General features: G+C 36.8%; 1 protein-coding gene across 3 annotated transcripts in view; it reads right to left on the minus strand.

Annotated features, from left to right (window-relative positions):
• Nucleotides 1-4,417: 4,417 nt before the first annotated feature.
• Nucleotides 4,418-24,473, minus strand: part of CEP85L (centrosomal protein 85 like) — a 145,692-nt gene continuing 125,636 nt past the window's right edge. For 2 of the 3 annotated variants that reach the window (XM_006071450.4, XM_006071451.4), the window contains 3 exons: nucleotides 17,769-17,873; nucleotides 15,629-15,860; nucleotides 4,418-8,737 (listed from right to left, as the gene is read on the minus strand). In XM_006071450.4, the coding sequence (XP_006071512.3) occupies nucleotides 8,574-8,737; nucleotides 15,629-15,860; nucleotides 17,769-17,873 (501 nt within the window). In that variant the 3' untranslated portion in view covers nucleotides 4,418-8,573. The remainder of the gene's footprint in view (nucleotides 8,738-15,628; nucleotides 15,861-17,768; nucleotides 17,874-24,473) is intronic. The other variant, XM_006071452.4, reaches the window with a different exon arrangement.

The raw sequence follows: 24,473 nt of genomic DNA on the forward strand, positions 1-24,473 counted from the left end.
ATATGAGAAAGAAGCATTGACTGAATTATTTGGTATTTTTTTTTAGCAGAGCTGAATGTCCACATTGATCAATGTATGTGACCAATATATTTTGACCAGACTAGGGAAATAGAAAAACTTAAAAAATAGGATGAAGAAAAAAAAAAAAGGCTTAAATGTCAAGGATTTCCTTAGACAATGAGAATCACTGAAGGTTTTTGAGAGCCTGATTAAGACTGCCATTTTGACAATTCAGAAGCAGGTATGCAGGACGTATTTTAAGGGGCAGGACCTTAGTGAAGTAAATATACTACTGAAATAGTTTAGGAAGGAAGGAACTTTTGTGTAGTGATAGCACTTCTTATAAGTGTAAGACCCGAGTCTAGAATAACTGCGCCCTACATCACTAGAGCAAAGAACTAGGACAGATCAGAAGTAACGAAGGACAATACCCCTGCAAACATTTTAACCAAGAAGGGATGGTGGAGTACCTGCTGTCAGGCTGCATTTGCCTAAAGACTGGTGGTTAGGGATGTCTCTGGTGGTCCAGAGGCTGAGACTCTGTACTCTCAGTGTAGGGGACCTGGGCTCGATCCCTGGTCAGGGAACTAGACCCCGCCTGCTGCAACTAGAAAGACTGAAGATCCTGTGTACCACAACTAAGGCTGGTGTAGCCAAATAAATATATTTTTTAAAAACACTGGTGGTTAAAATGTCTTATAAAGATTTCTGCTTCCAATAAATGCAAACTAAAATTCAGATCAATCCTCTCCACAAAGAATAATTAGAAAATGCTGGGGAAAATTCTAGTTGAAGGCATCAGAGAGGTAATGGTGCAGTAAAAAAATATTACAGGTTCAAGATCCAGTACAAGGAAGAAACAAAAAAGTTTACCCTGGGATTTGGGGCTATTTTTCCTTTAGGAATATTTGCCATTTCTGGAAGAAGTAACACAAAGAGTAATTGGACAGAGCTCTCCTTATACTTAGGGATCCAGGATATGGGTCAGCAAAACTCTACAAATACATAATTTTGGCTTTGAGAGTCATATAGGCTCCTACAACTATTCAATTCTGCAATTTTAGCTCAGAATTAGCTTAGGCAATAGGTAAACAAATGGACATGACTGTGTTCCAATGAAACTTCATTTCCAAAAACCAAGTGGTAGGCTAGATTTGGTCTGTAGGTTATTGCTCACCTAATGGTTGGAATTGAAAGTGAAAATTGGACTCCACAGCTGTTTTAGGAAGGGAAGCGCTGGCAAGTACCCTTTACTTTGAGTTGGGGTTTTGCTAGGTGAGCCAGATACGGGGGTGGGGGGGGGCTCTCCCAAGGGCTCAAACCCTTGCTCTAAATCAACTGAAGCCCTGAGTTAATTAAGTTGATTAGTGCCCCTAGCCCTACCAGAAGCAAATTTAAATCCTGTCTGGAGTAAGATAACATTATCTAGAGCCTTAAATATTTTCATATAAAATATTCAGCTCTGAAAAAAAAAACAAAACAGGTATGTGAGAACAAAAGACTTTATTTTAAAAATGAAGAGAAACAACAGATAATAGAAACAAACCGACTGAGGATACAGATAATGGGCTTTAAAATATTTATGCTTAATTTGCTTAAGAAATCAGTGAAAAAATTGATAATGTTGAAAGAAAACTAAAAATTCTAAGGAAGAACCAAATGGAAGTTTTAAAACTGAAAAATACAAAACCTGATATTGGCCAACTCTATGGTTGGATTTCATAGATAATTAAATATAGCCAAAAGGAGAAATAGTCAATTAGAAGATATATCACAAGAGAACATTAAGAATGAAGGGAACAAAAGAGTAGTAAAGAACATAAGATACATAGTGGATAAAAGAGAAGATACACATAACTGGAGGCACAGTTATAGGGAAAAGAGGAAGCAGGACAAAAAACAATATGCAGAGGAATATGACTGAGAAATTTTTGAAAGTCATGAAAGATACCAAGTCACAGACATAAACTACTTTAAGTAGAAGGGATGCCAGCTGTTACTATATGCTTCAATGACTATTCGCCAGACTTGTGCATATATACATAGATGGAACTGCATTCACTGTTTAAGCTGACATTTTGCTCCTCTTTTAAGACCTTGAATTTGTCCTTACAAAACCTCCACAGCTGGCTTAACGCCCAATGAGATTGTTATGCTCCAGGAACACTGGGGCTAGGAAACAACTGTGTCCAATCCTGTGGCCTGAACCCACAGAAGGGCAGAGAGAGGACAGTCACAGGAGCGATTAGCAAGAGGCCCAAGGGACGGAGGAAAATGGAACTTGCCTAAGTAGGGTTTATTATCACTTTACATGTCCCATTAAAAACCCCACAGCCTCCAAGGATGACCTATGCTATAAAAACCATTTCTTTCCCCTTTGAAATCATTCTTCCTTCCTGGGGCTAACAACAGGTATTTGCACGTCTCTGGAGATTAGTATGTCCTACAGGCTTATTAAATGCAAAGGCTAATAAGACAACATGCCTGCTCTCAAAGAGTTCAAAGTCTGATGAGCTCTTTATGCTGTTCAAAAACAATGGCATAAAAGATGAGTTTCAAGAAGGGTGAAACCAAGAGCTTCACATCAAGTGTGGAGACTCATGGAACACAGCTGGGAGCACGACAAAGGATAGTGCTCACCCCAGAGGGAAAAGAAACAAAAGTCCCTGTGGTATACAGAGGAAGTCTGATACACCATCACACTGTTGTCTATGAAATGTTACTCCATCTTCCCCAAAGTATTAACATATATTCGATAATCAATTAAAACCTGAGGTTATGAAAGAATGCTGTTTTTCAACTCTAGGTAGAGAACTCTTACTGACAGATCCTGGGCTGTTTCCAGCTTTTGATTATTATGGATAAAACCACTGTGAACATTCATTTACAAGTCTCTTTTTAGATGAATGTTTGTGTTTATCTCAAGTAAACACCTAGACTGGAATTTCCAGGTCACAGAGTAGGGTAGGTGTATGTTTCATTAAAACTTCTATTATAAAGGAATTTATGGAGATTGTGAAGTGAGACTGTGTTTAAGTAAAAACAGGTGGCTGAAATGGGAAGCTGTTTTTTCTTTTTGTGATCACACTGAATTTATCAGGGAGAGCAGTTTTCTTTGAACATTGAAGAAATCTTTGTCACAATTTCAGTCCTCAAATGGGAATCTCCACTAAATCAAGGAGACCATCTTAATTGACATGATGTTAGAGTGCTATTTATTTGTAAATGATTTGCTCTACTGGATCCACATGCCATCATTTTGCACCAACACTAGGAGGATATTTACTCCTCTTTTAAACTGAGTCCTCTGTATTTCTACACAGAAAGACTGGTTGGTTGGGAAACTGGCCTAAAAAGGAAGCTCAAAGTACTGGCAAAATCACTGGGATGAACCCCATCAAAAGCCTTTGCTGACTACACTGAAACTTTATTTTTAAAAGCAGATCAAAATGATCATATGTTTTCTTATAAAGCAGAAGACTGTTCATTAATAACCTTGGAGATGCTCAAGGACTTTATCTATTCTGTTTTTATTTCCAAGTCATTTGCTTACAACCTATCGGGTCTGTAATGCATGCTTCTTTTTCCTGTTAACTGAATTAGACGCCTCATTAAAAACTCCTGACAGCAATGCCAGTTAACTGGACTAGAAACAGACGCTGCTAATCCAAATGTTAACCAGCAGGCAACATGAAGGCACATATGACTTAGAGCAAGGACCCAGGGCGCCATCAATCTGAGATGTTGAGGCCTCTGCAGAGCAATCTTTTAACAAGGTCTTATTTGTATATGTTTCAGTAAGGTTTTAATCTCTGATTAGAAGGGAGGAAATAAAAAAGATTTACCTTGCCAATCCTTTAGCAATATAAAAAACAGAAATCTGATTTTGTCTGTTAGAAAAGTAGAGAGAAGACTCTTGATTCAAATAAGAATTTTAGAAATTCAAAGTAGAGATACAGTTCTATGAGCTGAAATGCATAGCCATGCCTTGCATTTATGCCATCAGAAAATCTCAGTGCCCTTTAAGGAAAAGGCCTGACAAAATGCTTTGCAATGACTGAAAAGAAACCCTCAGACAGACATAGGAGGCAGAAGTGCCCCTGTTCTAGTAAGTTTTTCTTGCATAAAGAAAACTTTGAGTCAAGCCAGTATATTCTTGTCATTGAGAAGTCAGAGAGTGAAATTTCAAATACATTTTTATATCAACATTAGGCACTTGGTAGACATAAATTTTTTATAAAAAATTTATTTCTCTGTTAATACAAATTCCAACATCAACAAACAATAGTCCAGTGGAAAAATACTTAGCCATTAACATCGAAAACTTTTTAAAATTTAATAAATAGAACTTTGGCATTCAAAATTCTAGCTGTAAACCCTATTAAAAAACAAAACAAAAAACAACCCCTTTACAAAAAAAGAGGCAAGGATAATAATCAGAAGGCATAAGCCAACCAGTGGCTTCACATTCTTTTTACAATAACTGTATTTCAATTAAGTCATGACTATTGTATTTACACATGAGGTATTCTGGGCGGTTCAAAAACTGAACCTAGTTTATAAAAGCCACCAGTCATAGTTACTGATGGTATACTCTGCTGTGCTTTTAATGTAGCCACCTAGCACCTTACTACTTCTTGACATCACACCAATGTGATGCTGAATTTTATGTTTATGTATTTAAATAACTATACATATACATATATACACACATACACACAAATGACTACATTCCAAAGGAGTTCCCTGCTCACTAAACAGGGAAAAGGTTGGACTCCAAAGATGTATTATTTGATAACTCCCTTTATGTTTATTAAGGTATCTACCTAGTAACGAAAACTGCTCCTTGCTTTAAACGAAAATCCTTAATCAAGTCTATTTACAGAAGAACAAGGTGCAATAACCATCAACATTCTTACAGCTCATGTAAATAGAAATGAATGCTTACTGCAGGCAAAAAGGCACAAAAGGTTCTTCATGTATGCAGTTGCAACAGTGTTGTTAATGACATTGATTTGAAACTACATTCTTAATATACTCAATGCTTCTTTTAAATAAGATAAAAATCCAAATATCCAAAACCTTTCCCTCTTCATGATTAAATGCAAGTTATTATTATACAGCAATTTCCAGCATGACATTTTGGGGTGAAGCTAGAAATTTTATGTTTTGTGAATACTGGAAAAAAAACTGTCAAAAATGGAAACAAAATGAATTAACTTTGGCTCTGAGACCTCTAGCTACTGGCAGTTTCAAATGACATTGTCTGAGTAAGCATGGTTATGAGAATTGCTTATTTCTGTAATTATGTATCTACAATGATACAAAGCTGCATAAGAGAATGCCAAAATCCAAAGATGTGCCTGAGCTGAACTATGTGATGTAAAAATATAGTACAAGTTCTCAGCTACTGTATTATTCAATGAACTAATACTGATATTGAAAGAACATTCTCCTAATAAAGTAGTTCCTTTAAAAATGCCATCTAAGAGAATCCTATTAATAAGTCTTGAACTATGACAAAATTTATAATTTCATTAGTCATTCATTATTGTACATTATTGTGGAAATGTACAATATCCATTTTAGCAACACTTTCCAGCCCTTGAGATTGTCTCTAACGAGCTACTGAAAGAAGTCTAATTCAGCTTAATAAATTGTCATGATCAAAACAAATAATATATAAAAATATGGTTAACATTGAATACTGACTCCTATTTCAAACACAAAAAGGGGCCACACTTATTGGAAAAAAAAAAGAAACAAACAAACTCAGGCAAGGCTTACCTAAGTCAATACTTAAGCAAATTTCAAATAGATTTACTTTAAAACTTTGGTTAATTTTCACTTCAGACAGATAATCACTGTAATAACTCCTAAGAATATCCTACTTCAAACTAGGACACGACACTATAGAGTTTCTACTTGTCCACCTTATCTAGTCTAACAGTAAAATCTTTGTTTTTAAAGAGATATCATTATTCTTACTATTCTAACATAAAAGGTTGTCTTGGAGAAGGGAATTTTCTAAAAAATCAAAATTAAATACTGACAAATTAGACTGCTAATAGCTTTATTTCCCCCAAAATCCCCTCCAAGGCTGTCTGCTTATTATCTAGGACCCTTTACGAAACCCAGATTCCAAGAGATAAACAGTCTGTAATTCAAGGTTATACTTAAATTATTACACCTTAATTCTCCTTTTCATGGAGGGGATACATTTTGGAAACTGAAATATATCAGCAGTAGTTAGTTAATTTTCTGTTAGGTTAAAATTTTTTACCCCCAGATATGTAAATTAAGTCAAATTTTTTGTTTTTGAAAACTTACTTTTTAAAAATATAAATTATTTTATCACAACAAAGGTGGAAAACAAAGCATCTACAGTCAAAACAAATGACCAAAAGTTTGTTTAAACAACACTAATAACCATAAAACTCCCAAACATATACATTTTAGTAAGAACCTAGTGATCCAAATCAGTGATTATTTGCCCATTATCACTATTATTTTAGAGTACCTTTATTTTCAAAATTGTGGAGGTTGAGGGTGGGGGGAGGGGATTCTATTCAAAGAGAATGTAAAAATGTGTGCTACACTTGTGGATTATCTATTTAGATGCTAATTAACTACTTTACTATAAATGACCATTTTTACAGATATTAATTTTTACAAGGCAGAATTCTCTGTATCAGATTTTTGGTATAAATTTACTACTCCTTGATTGTCTTAAACCACCAACATTCAAAAACAGATGAACATCTTAAAAAGCCAAATTTTTGCTACTGACCAAGTCCCTCCTTTTTAACTTAAGGACCGTGGGAAGCAGAATCCCTACAATGCACTGATTTCTTAGTGTCCAGATCCTAAGATATTAAATGGCAGGGAGGACTCAGGCACTGAACAGAAGGGAAGGCTGATGTCCTTACAATGTATCATAACTGATTGCTGAAATGTAACTATTGAATAACTGTTGAGAACTGTCTGTAAGTCAAATTCTGAGCTGAATGTCTTTCTGGGTAGTTTCTTTGAAGGTCTATCCCAAAGATGTTTTCACTGCTGAAATTATTCAGGAGCATATTTTTCTAGGAGCAGCCTTTATACCATTAATATAAGTCTGGCAAGAAAACAGACGTGATCTGCTCTTGCCCCAAACAATATTCTACAGCTTGATTTTCATCCTTTGTTCCTTCTACCTACTATTGTCTTGACCTAAATGAGACTTGGGGCTGTATCAAGAGATAAATCAAAACCAATGTGTAAAGGACATTGATTGCCACAACTAAGTGCATTCAAAAGAATGTACTAAATGCTCTGAAGGTAATAAAGTATAAACTCCTTCCGAGATACAACTAAAATAGGGAAATACTCATTTGGAAGTTTAAATGATTGCATGTCTACTAAAAAAATCAGTTGTATTTCATCGTGATATCTTATACCCTAGAAGAACAACTAACTGGGGCAAGTTTATATTCTATGAAGAACCCTGTTTTTAATGTACTTTATCTAATAAAAGGAATTTCAGTATCACTTAGGTTTAGATTTTGTTCTATGCTAGTGATAATTCAGATATAAAGAATACAGGTTGATTTTTTCTTAAAGTGGTTTCAACTTCAAAACAGATACAAAACTGTTGAAAATGTAAACACTGGAGATTTGGATAAACGAGTTATTGTTCCAGAGTCATTTTGTTCATTTTACAATAATGATCTGTGGCCTTAGGTTTGCATTAATTGTATATGGCTTTGTTTACACTGATATATATATATATATATATATATAATCTATAAATAAAAATTGTAAATAGTAAGGGACATGTTAAAATTAGTTCAGATTATGTTAAATCACCTTGTAATACATAAATTATAATGCTAATGGGATTAACCATCACATCGGTATTTCACACCTCTTACAGGATTCACAATCACTCTGGAAAAATCGCTGACCTGTCTACAGTACGAAAATCAACCCAACCCCACAACCTCACCATCTCAGCACAGTGATCGTTCAAAACACAAAAGGTTTTGCTGCTGTACTGCTGTTACAACACTTGCTTGGTGGGAACTCTTGCTGAGCCAACCTTGAAAACCCCAAGTACAACACAAGCTTCTCCATGAAGAAAAAAAAGAAGCACAAGAATATAGTGTGTGCCTTTCTCAGAAGCTCTGCTTTGATCTTAGAAATCCTTACAATTTTGTAAATAAGTACACATGCACACACACACACACACACAATTATGTGATTAAAAGAAATTCTATCCCTTTATCCGAAGGGCACTCTTCACAGCTTGGTCCTACAGTCAGTAGTTTGAGAATACAGATTTTTTTTTTCTTATACATTTTATCGTATTTTTCAAATGGCAATTTAATTTTTTTTTGCCTGATTAGATAAGCCCCTTCGAAACTTTCTCACATCCCAATTCTTCTGCGACAGAACAAATCCACAGAAAAAAATCTATGCAGCAAGACACATGTCACTTGCAACTTTCTATCATGGCTCCTGGAGAGAAACATGAAGAACTTAACACAGCAGCACTTTGCAATGGGTCGTTATTGCTGTGGGCCCAACACTGGTCACTGGGTAACGCAGTTGTCTCCCATGTCCTGAGCATAGCGGTCCGATATTGTGGTCCGTAGTTCATCTATGTCCCTCCGTAACTGGCATACATCTGACAGTTTTTTAGTGAGTGCTTCTGGGCTGTGGTCATTCTCAGTTTCTTCAGCTGAACAGTTCATTGCTGTGGATATAGAACATGGAGAAAATGTCACATTTTTTGGTAACAAAGGCATTTTAGGATTTTCAGCCTAATTATCATTGGAAATATAATGCTATACACTCAATACAGGTCAAGCTCAGGTTTAAATTTTGCACTACAGTAAATGGATCTTATCTATTTGGTCCTTTTAAAATTTTGCTAGTGAAAATGCATAAATTCATACAGTGATACACACAAATTCAATAGGTTTAATGGATGACAATATTCCCAGAGTAAAAAGGAATATGCTAATAGCTCTCTTCAAACTCAACTAGAGACAAAAATCTGAAAATCTTTTGGGTGGTAAGGGGCACTATCTTATATTTTTACAGACTGCAAAGTATGAAGAATTGAGAGAGTGTGTGTGTGTGTGTGTGTGTGTGTGTGTGTGTGTGTGTGTGTGTATGCTGGGATTCCAAACATTTGAATTCCAAACGATTGAATCAGGCTGAGAGCCAATTGCCCAATGGCTAAATCATTGAGGGTAAGGGCTGAGTTCAGAATCAGATAACATATTATTTTAACAAATACTAATTTAACTGTTTTATTGTTCATGATCCATGATCTAGACATTGTACTGAGTGCTGAGGTCAGCAAAATAATGCACCTGGTGGCTTATTCTTAATGATTTACATACATTCCATAAACAAGCAAATCCAGTCAGGTGTCCTAGGTAACCGCCCATGACACAAAGGCTACAGCAACATAAGGAAGAGAACAAGTGAATTTAGCAAAGCTGCAGAATACAAAATCAATATACAGAAATCACTTGCATTTCTATATACTAACAATGAAAAATCAGAAAGAGAAATGAAGGAATCAATCCCATTCACCATTGAAACAAAGAGAATTAAATATTTAGGAATAAACTTACCTAAGGGGACAAAAGAACTGTACACAGAAAATTATAAGACACTAATGAAAGAAATCAAAGATGACATAAACAGATAGAGAGATATTCCATGTTCCTGGGGAGGAAGAATCAATATTGTGAAAATGACTATACTACCAAATGCAATCTGCAGATTCAATGCGATCCCTATCAAATTACCAATGGCATTTTTCACAGAACTAGAACAAAAAATTTCACAGTTCATACAGAAACACAGTTCACAGAACTAGAACAAAAAATTTCACAGTTCATACAGAAACACAAAAGACTCAAATAGCCAAAGCAGTCTCGAGAATGGAACTGGAGGAAGCAAGCTTCCTGACTTCAGATACTACTACAAAGCTACAGTCCATCAAGACAGTGTGGTACTGGCACAAAAACAGACATATAGACCAATGGAAAAAGAAAGAAAGCCCAGAAATAAACCCATGCACCTATGGGTACCTTATTTTTGACAAAGGAGGCAAGAATATACAATGGAGCAAAAAGAGCCTCTTCAATAAATGGTGCTGGGAAAACTGGACACCTACACATCAAAGAATGAAATCAGAACACTTCCTAACACCAGACACAAAGATAAACTCAAAATGGATTAAAGACATAAATGTAAAACTAGAAACTATAAAACTCTTAGAGGAAAACATAGGTAGAACACTCAGTGACAAATCAAGCAAGATCCTCCATGAACCACCTCCTAGAGTAATGGAAATAAAAACAATAGTAAACAAGCGGGACCCGATTAAACATAAAAGCTTTTGCACAGCAAAGGAAACTATAAGCAAGGTGAAAAGACAACCCTCAGAATGGGAGATAATAATAGCAAATGAAACAACCGACAAAGGGTTAATTTCCAAACTATACAAGCAGCTCATACAACTCAATGTCAGAAAATCAAACAACCCAATCAAAAAGTGGGCAAAAGACATAAACAGACATTTCTCCAAAGAAGACATACAGATGGCTAACAAACACATGAAAAGATGCTCAGCATTGCTCATTATTAGAGAAATGCAAATCAAAACTACAATGAGATATCACCTCACACTGGTCAGAATGGCCATCATAAAAAGTCTACACACAATAAATGCTGGAGAGGGTGTGGAGAAAAGTGAATGCTCTTGCACTGTTGGTGGGAATGTAAACTGATACGCCATTATGGAAGACGGTATGGAGATTCCTTAAAAAACTAGGAATAAAACCACCATATGACCCAGCAATCCCACTCCTAGGTATATACCCTGAGGAAGCCAGGGTTGAAAAAGACACATGTATCCCACTGTTCATGGGAAATAGATGGGGAAACAGTGGAAACAGTGTCAGACTTTATTTTTTTGGGCTCCAAAATCACTGCAGATGGTGATTGCAGCCATGAAATTAAGACGCTTACTCCTTGGAAGGAAAGTTATGACCAACCTAGATAGCATATTCAAAAGCAGAGACATTACTTTGCCAACAAAGGTCCGTCTAGTCAAGGCTATGGTTTTTCCTGTGGTCATGTATGGATGTGAGAGTTGGACTGTGAAGAAAGCTGAGCACCGAAGAATTGATGCTTTTGAACTGTGGTGTTGGAGAAGACTCTTGAGAGTCCCTTGGACTGCAAGGAGATCCAACCAGTGCATTCTGAAGGAGATCAGCCCTGGGATTTCTTTGGAAGGAATGATGCTAAAGCTGAAACTCCAGTACTTTGGCCACCTCATGCGAAGAGGTGACTCATTGGAAAAGACTCTGATGCTGGGAGGGATTGGGGGCAGGAGGAGAAGGGGACAACATAGGATGAGATGGCTGGATGGCATCACTGACTCGATGGATGTGAGTGTGAGTGAAGTCCGGAAGTTGGTGATGGACAGGGAGGCCTGGCGTGCTGCGATTCATGGGGTCGCAAAGAGTTGGACACGACTGAGCGACTGAACTGATCCCATTGTTCACTGCAGCGCTATTTACAATAGCTAGAACATGGAAGTAACCTAGATGTCCACTGACCCATGAATGGATAAAGAAGTTGTGGTACATATACACAATAGAATATTACTCAGGCATAGAAAGAACACATTTGAGTCAGTTTTGGTGAGGTGGACGAACCTAGAATCTATTATACAGAGTGAAGTGAGTCAGAAAGAAAAAGATAAATATCATATTCTAACGCATATATACAGAATCTAGAAAAATGGTACTGAAGAATTTATTTACAGGGCAGCAATGGAGAAACAGACATAGAAAATAGACTTATGGACATGGGAAGAGGGGAGGAGAGTGAGATGTATGGAAAGAGTAACATGGAAACTTACATTACCATATGTAAAATAGATAGCCAATGGAAATTTGCTATATGACTCAGGAAACTCAAACACAGGCTCTGTATCAATCTAGAGGGGTGGGATGGGGCAGGAGATGAGAGGGAGGTTCAAAAGGGAGCAGTTATATGTGTACATATGGTTGATTCATGTTGAGGTTTGACAGAAAACAATAAAATTCTGTAAAGCAATTATCATTCAATAAAAAAATTAAAAAGAAAATTAAAAAAAAAAGATGGATTAGGGATGGGGGGGTGGGGCACAATGGTTGACAGAGAAACCAGTCCAGATGAAGGACTATTAAAGTTTGAATTAAGGCAAGAGTGCAATGGAGATGTGGCAGCAGGAATAAATGTTACAAGTAGGAAGGGGTTCACAGACAAGATGAAGTTTGATTACCAGGCAGCTTGGGAAGGGGCCCAGGGATTAGGCATAGGACACAGACTGGTGAACGAGAGGGTAGAGGATAAAATCTGGGTTGGGTTGATAGCTGGATAGTGGTTCTACTCATTGAGAGGAGGAACAGGTTTAGGGAGGGAAGAAAAGTAGGTTCTGTTTCAGACATATTGAGTCTGCGATACCTATGAAACTGCTGGTTCTAACGTACAGGTGAGTAAAGTCAGGAGCTGAAAGGGGATGAATGTCTAGGCAGGGTGAGAGATAAATATCTTTATGGGTCAAAGGTACAGGGAAAACAGAAAACAAGTGGGTATGTACAAGATTACTTGGAAAAAGTAAACAAAAACAAAAGACCAACAACAAAAGTTTCCAGCAGGCCTGCCAGTATTTAAGTGGTAGAGAATTTCACAGATTGAGGCTGAGCAGTCATAAAGGTAGAAGCAGAACCTAGAGAATGATGTCATGGAAACCATGGAAGCAGAGCTTCAACAAGGGTGAGGTGAACAGTGTCAACAGATAGTTGATGGGGTGATGAGATAAGGATCAAGAAAACCTCCGCTGTTTTTGAGAAATTAGCTAGTTGGTCAAATTTTCACAAGGCCAGACTATAAGGTAAGGACTCTGGGATTAAACCCTAACAGACTGGAGGGAGTCTACATGGTGCCAAGATTGCTGAATCTCCCTTTCACTCATGTTAGGGTTGCTCTCTTACCCTAACACTGAAAAAGTTAATAAACGCTATATAAGCAGCGCAAAGGTAGAAGGTTACAAAATAACCAAAAGGATGGCCAGCCCTAAAATAGTGGAGAAAATGAGTCTTTTGTGTGTAAGCTTTTATTTCTTGCTCCAAGAGATGACTGCTAACTTCCAACACCCCATGATCACCCGTCAAACTTCTCCTCCTTTGAGATTCAAGCCAAACACCCCCATGGAGGCTTCACAGCCCCTCCCAGGTAGATTTCACTGTTTTTCCCCCCTGTGCTCGCCCTGTCCTCTGATCAAATTTCAATTATAGCACTTATTTGAATGCTCTAATATTGTGGTTAATGTGTGAGCAGGAACTGTGTTAAATTTATGTGCATTATCAGCACTTCAGTGCTTGGACTATAGAAGGCATTTGATTAATGTTTACTGAGTGACTGAATATACTTAAACATTAAAGTGTTTTAAAAACAACTAACTGAATAAAAAAATGGGCAGAAGACCTAAACAAGTAATTCTCCAAAGAAGACATACAGATGGCCGATAGGCACATGAAAATATGCTTAATGTTGCTAATTATCAGAGAAATGCAAATCAAAACTATAGTGAGGTACTATCCCACACCATTCAGAATGTTGGTCACTACAAAGCCCACCAACAATAAATGGGGGTGGAGGAAGGGGAACCCTCCTCCATTGAGGGTGGGAGTATAAATTGTGTAACCACGATGTAAAACCTTATGGAGGGTCCTCAAAAAACTAAATACAGAACTGCCATGAAAAGAATAAAATAACATCATTTGTAGCAACATGGATGGACCTAGAAATTATCATACTATACGAAGTAAGGATGATTAAGACAAATACCATATGGTGTCATTTATAAGTGGAATCTAAAATACAACACAAATGAATTTATCTGAAAAACAGAAACAGACTCACAGACATAGAAGACAAACATCATTACCAGAGAGGAAAAGGGGAGAGGGATAAAGGAGGAGTATGGGCTTCCTTGGTGGCTCAGATGGTAAAGAATCTGCCTGCCATACGGGAGACTCAGGTTTGATCCCTGGGTTGGGAAGATCCCCCAGAGAAGGGAATGGCTACCCACTCCAGTATTCTTGCCTGGAGAATTCCACGGACAGAGGAGCCTGGCAGGCTACAGTCCATGGGATCACAAAGAGTCGGACACAACTGAGCGGCTAACACTTTCACTTTCTTTCATGGGATTAACAGATACAAACTACTGTATGTAAAACACAACAAGGTCCTACTCCATAACACAGGAACTGTATTTGATATCTTAAAATAACCTATAATGAAATATATATTTTATATGTATAACTGAATCTCTTTCTTGTACACCAGAAACTAACACACAACCCTGTAAATCAACTATACTTCAAATTTCTTTCAAAGTGCTTTCTATATACTCACACTCATGTATGTGTTCTTACATTCATGGAAAAGAAACTTCTGCTGACATCTCTGAGTACAGTTATATGATCAGGAGTATTATTGGTTTGCCAAAATAACTATTATGATACAAGACTGTAGAATCTCTTTGATGAAACTGGAAATAAAACTAGTCTCCACTCAGTCACATAGTAATCATGCTGCTGCTGCTGCTGCAAAGTCGCTTCAGTTGTGTCCGACTCTGTGCGACCCCATAGACGGCAGCCCACCAGGCTCCCCCGTCCTTGGGATTCTCCAGGCAAGAACACTGGAATGGGTTGCCATTTCCTTCTCCACATAGTAATCATATTATTAAGCAATTACTCAATATAACATGTTGGTATAGAAACATTATGGTCTTATTCCACTCATTTCTCCTTACTGAAGTCCATTTCCTCTATATTAAAAAGAGACCAACATATCAATATTATAATGATTTTGGGCCCTTATGTAAGTTGAGTGTTCCAGCAAAAGTAGCAGAGAAGGGACCAGACCCTAGGATAGTACTGAGGCAGCCCTCACCATCAGGGTGCAGGAAGGAAGAATGAGGCAGAATGGGTGGGTGTCACATGGAAAGGGACAAAGCCAGCAGGTGCACATCGCAAGGACAACAGAGCTCCAGGCACGAAAACTGGCTCATGTGGCAGCATCGGCACCTATATTAAACAGCTGCCACAGAACATACACAGGAAAGCTTCTAAGTATTTTCTCTCAGATATTTTACCAGCGGACTGATGGACGGGTCATTAATTTAATACAATCACCACGAAAGCAAAGAGAATCATCACTTTTAGGAAAATAATCAGAAAATCACACTTAACTACCATTCTGGTCACGTACTGAATTCTGCACAGGCAACATCTCCTAACTCATCCATATATGTGGATTTATAGGCATTCTTCCAAGTGGCAGTCCATATCAACCATGACCCTCCTCATTTTTATAAATCCAATGAGGCAAGTTCTAGCTATGAAGCAGTAACAGGTATTCAGAGCCACAGACTGATTCAGAAATTTATAAATCTAAGTAGGAAGGGAGATAAAAATAAATAGGGAAAAGACAGACGTTTCTAATTCAAGAAGATATGTTTCTAATTGTTAGGCAATACAGTTAGGACAAGTCATTAGCCACTTACATCTGATTCCCAGTAATAAAGAAAGATTAGGCTCCTTGCCCTGAGCACGCTGATTAAGAATACTACACAATGCCTTCAAGTCAAGCAAACAATAGGACATTTCCTTGAACAGCTGATCAATCACACTCAAATCAAAGAGTGGCCTTTTGCAAAGAACGGTCTGCTGCCTGGACTGTTCTGCTTCCTGGCCCTGATCCAATAAAGAGCAGGTCTCTTCTGTTTGTCTTTGGTTCTGCATTGGATAAAGAAAACAAAAATCAGGCTGTCAGAACAGAGAAAAGGTACTCAAAAGCCATAAAGGTTGACATTCTCCCACCCAAGTCTATAAACAAAACAGTGAAGTCATATTACATGCACAGTAATCAGATTTAACTGCATACATGCAGTAAGAAAAATAAAAAGGGAGAGAAAAAGAATTCAAATACTGGAAAGGGTTTCTCTGTGCCATCTGATGTCCGAGGGTGAATCTGAGAGACGAAACATAAATTCCAACAGACTCAGTTTCTAGGGAGTCTCCCAAGGTCTCATATTAAAAGTACCTTGGTTGTTACGTAATTTGCTATGAGATTTATCCCCAGAATAGAAAGAACTGCAAAGAAAATTGAAACCTCATCCTGTATTTTTATTGTTAGCAGCAACAGTGATTTACCTAATCTGAAACTATTTTTTGTACATCGAGAAAAAAGTATATATGTTACGGTGTTGATAGGAACCAAATTTTTCAGCGTAAAGAGGAAAAGAAAAGTATAAAATCAAAGATGAAGAAAAAAGCCCAAGCAACTCTCAATTGCTAAATCTGAATTAGAAGTATCAGTATGAGCTCATGATTTATTATGCTCAGAAAAAGCTACACTCACTTACTCCCCAAATTACCACCATTTATTCCTCATCCTGAAAATTAGTAATTAAAGGTAAGTTTGACTAACTTTCCAGGTGGTACTGGAAATTTCAGAAAAGCCAAATAGCCTGGGTTAATGAGGAAAATAAAATTTTTTATAGAAGAATGCTAGCTAATAATTGTAAAAGGAATGATATAAAAATTACTCTTTTAATTGTCTAATGACTCAGATGGTCATTGGTGGATGTTAAAACCATCAAGGGAAAGGGCGCTGGCCCACGGGATAGTCACACGCTTGCCTGAGTACCAGCCCACAGACCCGCTGACGGCAGAGGCTGCTGTTAGAGCGGAAGGACTCAGCCTGTCACCACCTCAGTCCAGGGAGATGGGTGTTGGTGACACTCACAGTGGGACAAGCACACACACATCATTTGACGACGTGAAAAATACCTACCAAGTATTCATGCCAAAAAAGGTTTGCACTGAGTCTAATATCCTTAGCTTTAACTTCTAGCTTACAAGAAACACAGGGGGTAGAGAACAAGATAAATGACACCATGAGGAAGCAATCAGACAAATCCAGGTATAACAAATCTGAGTCTATGACAAAAGGCCTGATTCTGTTAAGGAGAAGAAAAGAACTTTAGGTTTAAAAAGCAAACTGAAACACAACACATGGTCTTGATTGATACTGGTTTTAACATTTGGGGAAGAAAGGCGGGAATTTTTCTAAGACAGGTATTACCAAACATCAAGGAAAATTCTTATTCTTATATGGGGGGACAGTGCTGAAATGGCACTGTCCCTAATTTTTGGAGATGTATTTCTAACTATTTAGAGGAAAATGTCACGATGACAGCTCAAAAACTAAAATAAGTACTTTTTACGTAACATGTCGTTAAATACAAGCCAAATATTAATATTTCATCTCATAATTAAATGAAGAAAGTGATCTGTTCCATAGATGACGTGTCTACATTTTACCTTCCTTAAGGATTTTCAAGCGTAACTTTGTTTATATTCAATTTATGCATCATTTTATGACTTGGGATCTAATCTCTATGTAACAGCTGACTTTGCTGTAGTTAAGTGTATGAAATTGTTTCTAAGACAATACAAAACTAAAAATTTGTCTTTTTATTATAATCTTATTAAGAAACCTAATGAATTTAATTATCTGGCACAACAAAATCAAGTCTTCAATTAAAAAATGATTTACGAGTATGTACAAAACAGGCATTTCCTGTAACTTAAATAGGTACTGAATCATCCTTGAAAGCAATCTGAATTTCTTCTACTCACATCAAGCAATGTTCTTAATCTCTGAAGGTTTCTTTCTTTCTTCTCCAGCTCTTCCATCATCTTTTGAGTAGTCAATTTTTCTTTAGAAAGTTTCCCTTGCATAGACTACAATAAAGAGAATTTGAAAGCAAAGCATGTTAATGCTTAAAGCATAATACAATTAGGTAGGCAACCAGGAATACTGGCTCTGAACACTTTAGATGTCCTGACTTCCCCAATCCCTTGGAAAATGAGGCCTCCACTTCTCAATTAAGTCATATTACTTCTAGAGTGGATAGAAGGAAGGAAAAGTATCATCTTTTCCATGACTGGGAAGGAAAAGTATCATCTTTACCAAATAAGTTTTAATTCTTGGTAAAACATATTAAATCTAAAGGTGCAGTTTAACGCTATATTACAAACAGTTTTTATTTTACTGATTCTCATTTATATACTGGGAGTGTATTAGCAAATCTATACTTTAAAAATTGAGCAGGAAAAAATCCGCCTGCAATGCAGGAGATGTGGGTTTGATCCCTGGGTTGGGAAGATCCGCTGGAGGAGGAAATGACAACCCACTCCAGTATTCTTTCCTAAAAAATCCCAAGGACTGAGGAGCTTGGCAGGCTACAGTCCCTGGGGTGTCAAAGAGTCAGAAATGACTGAAGCAACTATGCATGGCACAGCATACTTGAAAAAAAAAAAAAAAACTTTTTCTTATGATCAATAAGCTACAAGATGATAAGATCATATGACTATCCCTGTTTTCTATTATTTGAAACACAGGTAAACATTCCTCTTGGTATATAGTATTCCAAGCAGTGAATATAATGTTGAATTCAAGCCAAAGGTCTACTATAGGGCTTAGATAAACTAATCTCTCTCTTAACTCCATTATAAAATTATAAATTAAACAGACATGACACTATTGTGAGAAAATCTTGAGTATATCAAAGCAGAATATAGGATATTTTAAGAGCTCTTGGGTTATTTCAGCTTATAAATCTGATTTTCAGCAACATACCACAGAAGAACTTGTTATAAACCTTGTACTTATCAGTGACTTTTTTCTATCAACTTTTCTCCTTTTAAACCACAAGATCAATAAATATGTCTAGAGAAGAGATTTCGTTTTTTTCCCCTTCAGGTCTGTATTTAGTCTCAACACTAAAAATACTTCAGAATGTTGACCACCCAATTAGCACACAACCTACTTTTTCCCCCCTCACATTATCTCTGGGTGGAATAAGAGAGGATGGTAGTCACCACTGGTGAGATAAGACTCTAAATATAAAATGGTTTTCTTAGTAACACTACCTAACCTTTTTGCTTTTTTATTTCATTTGTCTGCTAAACTCTGTAAAAATATTATATTTAATAACTCAAAAGTTGGATACAAATGAATCAAGCTCTATAACAAGTACATTTTATTTCAAGGAAAAACTTGCTTTATATTCCACAAAAATGAGTTCCACAGCACAAAGTCACATGGGCTATTTGAGAATATATATTTTTGGGTACTGAAATTCCTTTGTAACTACACTTGACTGAATCAAAATCCATTTGATTGCATGATATGTTGGGATTTATTTACCTAGCCAAAAACTGATACTTACTGGCATGACAAGATTATTTGGCTGGAATCCAGAATTTATCCAAAATTTTCTTAAGATTTATGACTTTATTTTATTAATATTGTAAATAAAGGCATCACAAATAAACTACTCTAAATCTCATTTTAACAATGAAAACTGAACCCAAAACAGGTATTTTCATAACAGTGCAAAATAATTCTTTAAAAGACTACAGTTTTTTATTTTTATCATGTTGAATGTGACTGATAATTAGCTAGTAAATCTGATTAATGTGTTACCACATAAACCTAAATTTAAACCAGTGAAGAAGAAGGCAATCTTGTTCAGCAGAATGAATTAGAAAGGGTTGGCACTGGTGCTGTTTGTTACAAGAAGGAAAACTGAATTTGAGAACAATATTAACATCAAGCTTAACATGTTGGTTGGGTTCAAAGGCACTAGCTAGGTGGTCCTTGAACAGAGGAAAGAGTTCACAGATACACTTATTCTAATAAGACCAAATGCTGTACTCCTTATAGGATAATATTAGGTGTGAGCGCTATAGTTGGCTAACAGTTAACATTTCAGCTAAAAGATTACTTCTCTATTCCAAACTACATGAAAAAGCACATGTTTAAGAAAAAAGCAAGGGCAAGGGAATTTCAGCTAAGCTTAGAATAGAATTACTAAAGTTAAAAATAAATTAATTTTTAAATGTCTACAATTTCTCTTTAAATTTCTTGTTTAATAATGATTTAAGTCTAAGTTACTAACCTAAACAGGTCTGTATCACAATCATTCTTGGAGCTGAATGTGGTTTTAAATTCATTTGTTATTAATATTTTGATTTAAATATCCAGAAATGCTAACCATTTTTTTCCCCTTAAATACAGATAGCCCAAATGAAGAAAAACCAAATGTGCCTTACTCAAGGTATTCTACATACTTCACAAACCTAATTTAGGACAGAATATTTTGAAAGAATCTTATATTAGCAGTTTTGTTATATAAACACACACAAGTAACCAACCTCACCTCATCCCATCCCACACACGAAAGAGCATCACAAATACATTCCTTCATATAATCATTCATTTAGCAAAAATATATCCACATCAGTGAACAAAACAGTCAAAAAGGCAAAAACACTTGGTCCTTGTGGAACTTGTACTAGGAGGAAAAAGGCCAAAGAATATAAACATAATAAATATGTAAGTTATGTAGCATCACATATTAGAATTTGCCCACTCCTTTGGAGAACAGAGTGTGGTGATGGAAGGGGGGTGGAATGTCAAATCCGAAAGAATAAGGGCTCATGGAGAGGATGACATCTGAGCAAAGTCCTGAAGGAGGTGAGAGACTGTGTCCCATAGGTAACTAGAGAGTATGTTTCAGTCGTGTAAAGGTTCTGAGGCAGACGGGTGTCTCTTCTGTGTGAGAAATAGCAAAGAGAGCTAGGATGACAGAAATAAGTAAGAGATAAAGTCATGATAAAGCTTTTGAAATAAATGTATCAGGGGGAAAAAAAGGCATTTTATTTCTCTCAAGGAGCTAATAATGCCACCATATAGTAGAGTGTAATGTACTAAAAAATTTCACTTTGGGGACAAAATTGCCAGATTGCACTTCAAGGCAACTAAGTATAAGGTGCTTTCCACAGGAGATTAGTTTCCCAACGTGCTCCAGCTTAACTCTTTTTCATTCCGGCTGCTGGTGCTGCTGCTAAGTCACTTCAGTCGTGTCCAACTCTGTGTGACCCCATAGATGGCAGCCCACCAGGCTCCCCCGTCCCTGGGATTCTCCAAGCAAGAACACTGGAGTAGGTTGCCATTTCCTTCTCCAATGCATGAAAGCGAAAAGTGAAAGGGAAGTCACTCAGTCGTGTCCAACTCTTCGCAACCCCATGGGCTGCAGCCCACCAGGCTCCTCCGTCCATGGGATTTTCCAGGTGAGAGTACGGAGTGGGGTGCCATCGCCTTCTCCGTTTCATTCCAGGAAAATCCCTTAAAACAATTCTCTCCCCTAAGGCTTATCTTAATATAAGGAACAAATCAGACTAACATTTTTTTTTTTTTCACTTTGAAGTAGCCAGGATTAATTCCCAAGGCACAAACTCTGAGGTCAGACAGACATGACTTAGAATCTCAGCTGAGATTCTGGGCACACCTTTCAAAATCTCAGCAACTTCGTGTATAAAAATATGCTCTTTCTTACTTTGTATGATTACTGTTGAGGTCCAGGGATAGTAAACATAAACCAGAAAGAACCATTCCTATAACATATAATATCATCACCCAGAACCATCACTGACACCTCTTCATTTGGCAACAGAGGTTCCATTTCTCACTTTGGCCTAAGTGTGGACAAATATTAAATCACTCTCCCTCATTCTTCCATATTGATAAAAGAGAATTTTCAAAGTATTTTAAATCTAAGCAATAAATAATGAAATGCAAGCCCCATAAAAATCACATTTCTTAAGGTTTCTATTTAATAATAATTAAAGACAGTGTCCAGCTCAAATTCCTTTCTTAACTATCATCTTGCTACCTGATGTAACATTACAAACCATCTGCCTGAGAGTTCTGCTTTTAGCATGATGACAGGAAGAGCTGCTCAGAACTAGTCCACAAGGAAACTGGTGAAAAATCATTTAAGTGCATAAATCCTTTTAATGAGAACACATTTTAATGTGTTAGAAAAAAACAAGTAAACCTTTTTATTTTGTATGTCCTCTGCCAAAAGATTATAATGGTAACATAAAATGGTAAGATTTCACTGGAAACAAAGTTACATGGTTGAAATGTACTTTTGAGAAGTAAATAGGAAGGAAGGTAATAATGCCCAAAGAAGAACTCATTCACACTCAAAGACTGTAGCCAGGTTTACGGAAATGATGGTAAAGATTCTACTGCAAAATGTCTTTTCTATTGTACACTGACAGAAGAAGAACCTTTTAAGAGGAGAAGCCAGTTTAGCTACACTGGTTTTGTGGATAAAAGGAAAGGCAGTATTTCTAAAGGATCAACTAGTAATCAAGGTATTCACACCAGTTAACAATGTTACCTTGACAGCTGAACAAAACAGATACATCTGCGTTTTTATAGCACTGAATTCAATTTCAAAATTAGTATACACTTTTACATGAAGTAAAACCTTTTCTATATTCAACAACAAATACATTATAATCGGTAGAAGACTGAGTTCTCCCCAAACTTCAAAGCTGTGAATCAATAAACTTGTCACTGACCTAAATCAGTATCTATCTGACTTCTGATACACAGCACTGAAGAACTGATGCTTTTGAAATGTGGTGTTGGAGAAGACTCTTGAGAGTCCCTTGGACTGCAAGGACATCCAACCAATCAATCATAAAGGAAATCTGTCCTGAATATTTGTTGGAAGGACTGATGCTGAAGCTGAAACTCCAGTACCTTGGCCACCTGATGTGAAGAACTGACTCACTGGAAAAGACCCTGATGCTGGCAAAGATTGAAGGCAGGAGGAGAAGGGGACAACAGAGGACGAGATGGTTGAATGGCATCACCGACTTGATGGACAAACTCGATGGAGTTTGAGCAAGCTCCAGGAGTTGGGGATGGACAGGGAGGCCTGGCATGCTGCAGTCCATGGGGTCATAAAGAGTCACCCATGACTGAGGGACTGAACTGAACTGAACACATCTTATAGTATAGTATAGTATAGTATAGTATAGTAAAGTCACTCAGTCGTGTCCGACTCTTTGTGACCCCACGGACTGTAGCCCACCAGGCTCCTCTGTCCATGGGATTCTCCAGGCAAGAACACTGGAGTGGGTTGCCGTTTCCTTCTCCAGGGGATCTTCCCAACCCAGGGATCGAACCCAGGTCCTCCCACATTGCAGGCAGATGCTTCACCGCCTGAATCACCAGGGAAGCCCTAAATTATGGTATGTGCTCATTATAAAATGTTTTATTTAAAAAGAATGAAGTAGTTTTGAATTTACTGACATGAAATGATCAGTATATATTATTAGATGAAAAAACATGTACAGCACAAAACAATATTTATTATATTATCTCGCTATTTAAATACAAACATATAAAGAATCATATTTAAGTGAATGCATAGGAAAATGTCTACAAAGATACAATTTTGTAACTAGTTATCTCTGGAGTGAAGAGTAGAACAGGATAGGGAGGATGACACTTTTGTATTGCTTGGACTTTTAAATAACAAGAATGTCATTTTTACCTTAAAGGGAATAGTTAAAAAATGGAAAGAGACTATTAATATTATGTACTGGAGAGCTAAGAAAAGCTAGTAACACAGAAGCATCTTATCTGACTTAAAGAATGTTTCAACTACATAGACAACCGTGTTAGAACTGACTTTCAGAGGATGCTAATGACTATTATATTTCTATGAATAATTACCATCAGTGGGTAACCTCACTCCAAACAATGACTTCACTGGCTCCTAATAAATCAAACTCTACAGACAGATTATATATTAGGGTCCAATCCCTGGAAATGAGTTTTATATCACCAAAAACTATTAAAGTTGATCAAAAGTAAAATAAATGTATGTTTCAAAGATGTTTTTTAGATATTTAAATATTCCTTTGAAGGGATTTTTCTGCAGTATTCTTAAAAAATATATCCATGGGCCTAAGAACTCCTTTTTCTGCTAAATTTTCCTGTAGTAAGCATAGGCATTTTTCACTGCTTAAAGAACTTCAAAATCTTCTAGGATTTTCTATCTTGACAATATTCACTTCCAAGATAATATTCACCAATGCCTGTGAAAGTACCAGAATAAAGAAATAGGGCATGATCATAATAGTGGAATTTTGCTAGTTATTATGGAGTTTTAGGGTTAGCAAGAGAGTAAAAACAGAAAGATTACCTGAGTTTAAAACTTAACCTCTATTAAAAACAATTTTTTTTTCCTAGATAGAAAGACTTCTTGTGCTAACACACACACACACACACAGAAGTGGTAGGGAGAGGAAGTAATCCAAAAGGACACATGAGTCAAATGAAAGAGCTGCCAATGCCCCAAACTGGAACAATGTGAGCAACAAAGTACAATAGTATTAAATCATAACCCAAGGTATAAAACATAGCCATGAATCCATATTGATGTAAATAAATGTAGCAAAAGAGACAAA

This window comes from Bubalus bubalis, chromosome 10 (genome assembly GCF_019923935.1).
Source record: "Bubalus bubalis isolate 160015118507 breed Murrah chromosome 10, NDDB_SH_1, whole genome shotgun sequence".
Lineage (NCBI taxonomy): Eukaryota > Metazoa > Chordata > Mammalia > Artiodactyla > Bovidae > Bubalus > Bubalus bubalis.